General features: G+C 43.0%; 1 protein-coding gene across 1 annotated transcript; it reads right to left on the bottom strand.

The window, feature by feature from the left end:
* Positions 1–3,328, bottom strand: rmdn1 (regulator of microtubule dynamics 1). The gene is made up of 10 exons (XM_063483622.1): positions 3,114–3,328; positions 2,530–2,635; positions 2,341–2,425; positions 1,981–2,140; positions 1,789–1,878; positions 1,647–1,702; positions 700–787; positions 587–617; positions 325–458; positions 1–205 (listed from the first exon to the last, which is right to left on the bottom strand). Exons 1-10 carry the CDS (start codon positions 3,246–3,248, stop codon positions 164–166), a joined length of 927 nt encoding a protein of 308 aa, XP_063339692.1. The 5' UTR covers positions 3,249–3,328; the 3' UTR covers positions 1–163.
* Positions 3,329–3,668: the final 340 nt, after the last annotated feature.

Raw genomic sequence — 3,668 nt, forward strand, 5'->3', positions numbered from 1 at the left:
GACAGGACACTGTTTTATTATTTCTTGAAGGCATGTGTGATTTCTGTGTGCAAAGCCGGAAACTGTTCGGTTTTTATAGTTAATAATGAAGTAGAAAATCTTTAGGAAACAGTCTTGTTAGCAGCTGTTAAGGGTCCAGAGGGGCATCATGTTTCACCGAGCTTCATCCCAGCTTCTTCAGGAGATCCACAGCTTCCTTGTGGACCTGCAGAGGAAGAGGGGCATGCACTGATTAAGTTAAATAGTCCCACTGATATACAGTTAAACTGAAATATACAAAAACACAGAGTAAACCATAAGTCTGGAGTCAGGGTGTGTGTGTACCTCTTTGTCTTCCAGCGTGTGAGCAGGGTATTCCTTTGTTTTGGTCAGCCACAGCAGTGCTTTCTCCTTGTCTTTCATGGCTAAATAAGTCTTTCCGAGCATCAGCAGGTTCTTGCTGTAGAAGTTTGGATCGACTGGGAAAAACAAGAGAGAGAGAGAGACAAATGTTTGTCGGCTGACTGCTTTTTTTAAAAAAAAAAATCACAGACACATGTTTGTCTGTGATTATTTTTAAAGAATCGTGTTGGTGACAGTACTCTACCTTCCTCAGCTTTTAGGAAAAACGCCAAAGCCTGAAAGACACAGAAAAACAAAACTCACTGTGCAGCTAGTAAGAAAGCAAAGGATGTCAGATTCAGACTGGGCGGTCCTCACCTCCTCGTATGTAGACTCGGGTGGTGATGAGAATATTACAGCTGCCACCTTGCGCTGATACCACGGCAGCTCAGCAAAAGCAAAGCACCTGAGAGACAAAGGCCAGCATATGTTAGGTGCCATCCATGTGGATGTTACTTTGACGCGTACCACCTTGTTGCAGACATATACACCCTTTCATCCAAACGGCACTCCCTCATGGCTGTGGCCTCTTTCAGCAGGACACTGCACCCTGCCTCAAAGCAAAAATGGTTCAGGGATGATTCGAGGAGCACAAGAATGAGTTTGAGGTCTTGGCTTGGCCTCTAAATTCCCCAGATCTCAATTCAATCAAATTAATTGCGGGATGTGATGGACAAACAATCCACCTCACAATTTAGAAGACTTTAAGGATTGGTTGCTAACATCTTGGTGCAGATGCTCCAGCACACCTTTAGGCGTCTAGTGGAGTCCATGCCTCGACGAATCAGGACTGTTTTGAAAGAAAAAGGGGACCAATGCAATATTAGGAGGGTGGTCATAATGTTATGCCTGATCGGTGTATATTTTCTGGGATTTGCACATAGAAAGTTGCTTCAAGGGCTTTTTAATCATTTATCTTATTAATCATGTTGGTTGAAATCCAGACACTGATCCAGCTTTACCAAATGAACATATGGTAAAGATTTTAATCTTAAAGTTTCATCCAACACATTTAGTCGACATCTATTTCATTTTACATTCCTTGGGCCACAAAGAGTCACAACTCCATTGTTTATTTTTTTCTAAATTTCTCCAATTCCAGCTGCACTCCCTTGGAAGTTGTGGAAGAAACACTCCCGTAAGTGTGAGAGTTCAACCACACATGGCTGGGTCTATTCAGCACAGTACAGAGCCAGTTTGAGAGAGGGGAGCCCTCCTTTCACTCAGTCTTAAAAACCCCCCACGAAAACAAAAAACAGTCTCACCAGTAACCCAAAATGTGTATGGAAGTGGCATCTTTAGGGTTGAGCTCGATGGCTCTCTAAGAGGAAAAAAAAAAAAAAATCAGTGTTCAGATGTTAAATATGTGATTTTGGTCACATGACTTCCATCTTAAGGTCCTCTCACCTCTAGATGATCCCTGATGATGTACGAATTTCCAATTTTAACCTTGACACCCTCATAATCCCCGACGTCGCTGAGACACACGGCATACCACTGTGTGACGAGCAGAAGAAAAAAAGAAAAGAAAAACCTGTTAAAACTCGTAATCAACATCCTGTGAGTGTCGAGTTAACCTCGGAGAAACCACAATCTCACCTTGTGAGCTGCAGAGCACAGGTCATCTTTCTCCAGGGCCTTTTTGGCGTACTCAAAGGCCTCAAACGTGAGCTGCTTCTTCCGCCCGGCCTCGATGTTGGGCAGGAGGGACAGGTCCCGAGAAGCCCGGGCCAATCTCCACAGGAACTCTGCATCGTTGCTACACACACACACACAAAGAGAGTCATTATTGTCCAACTAAATTCAGACTGAATGAAAACAAAAACCACAACTTTACACCCAGTGGGTGGTAAAACACTTTGCTTTGGTGGCATGTGGTTGTTGTATTACAAAAACACATACAAAGACAGAAAAAACAAAGATCAAATAGAATCAATAAACCCTTTGAACTCTCCTTACCTGTCTTTGTACTGCACCAGCAGCTGGTAGAGTTTCTCTGTCTCTGCACAGCTGTACAGGTAGTCAGCCTGCTCCAAAACCTCCCCTAGACAGACACAAAACCCACCAGTTCAGCCATAAAGCCCAGCTGACATTCACTAGATCAAACATAATAAAAAGCACATGTTCGTATCTGAGTTTGCCATCTACCTCTATCTAAAGCGCAGACCACAGCTGAACTCTGCACCTTGCGATAAGCTGCATAACCGAGGCACGACAGTGCAGGGAGCCCCAGCAGGAATGCAGCCCGTCCACTCTGTGCACAAGTGAGGAAGTGACACAAAAACACACTTGTGAATGCAAGCGCTAGGCAAGAACAGACTGTCTCCCATTCTAAGTCACTCTTGGCGTCTGTGCTGACCCTGAGTAACCTGAACCCAGAGCTGGACTGTGAAGCCATGGGGTCACTGCATTTTTCAGTCCACACTTTACAGGATGTTCCAGTTTAATTACACAGCCAGCTGACAAGCATAGCATCATCATTGCTGTACAGTACTGGTAGTTCTCTTCCTGCATGGATAAACAGCTCTGACAGCATTGAGAAAAACAAACAAACAAAAAAAAAAAAAACAACGTTTGCCCCTTCACCTATATATCAAATATGAAGCTCTGAGGAAATGGCACCACTGACCTTCCTGAGCGCAAATCACGGAGCTCGCATAAAGATAAAGAAAGCAGTGTGATAATGAATGAAGCAGCGTTATTTTGGATGAGACAAAGGCATCGTTATTTACAGTCAGAGCGGTGGAAGTCCTTCGTAGGGCAGTCCAGTAGTTTCGGTTTGTCCCTCTGCTTTTTACGCAGTTTGCGCCAGACCCAAACTCCACTAAAGCCCTGCTCACACACCGTGTTATAATCCTCCCAGCCATCTTATCACAGGTCCACACTATCAGTGATCACTCATCACACTGACACAAACTTACAGACTCTCGGCGAGTGTCCCCGAGAGGGGGGATGGTGCGTTCAAGAGCACAAATTAAACACGTTGCGAAATAAACAAATGAATGACTAAATCGTGGATTTTTAGAGCAAATAAAAGTTATTTTGTAAATGCTTTGAAGACGGAACAAAATATCCTTGCTTTAAAATAAAAATTTAATCCATCCAATACAAATGTCCCTAATTTGCTCTTTATCTGTTCAAACATGACAGTGGAAAAAACAAAACAAAACAGAACAAAAAAAAAAACAAAACAAAACATGAAAGACTCTTTTATTCCTGCTTCACCAGGATAAATTTGTTATTACTTCATATTCATTACAAGATGCTTGTATAAAAGCATGTATAAA

Source organism: Pelmatolapia mariae, linkage group LG9, assembly GCF_036321145.2.
Source record: "Pelmatolapia mariae isolate MD_Pm_ZW linkage group LG9, Pm_UMD_F_2, whole genome shotgun sequence".
Lineage (NCBI taxonomy): Eukaryota > Metazoa > Chordata > Actinopteri > Cichliformes > Cichlidae > Pelmatolapia > Pelmatolapia mariae.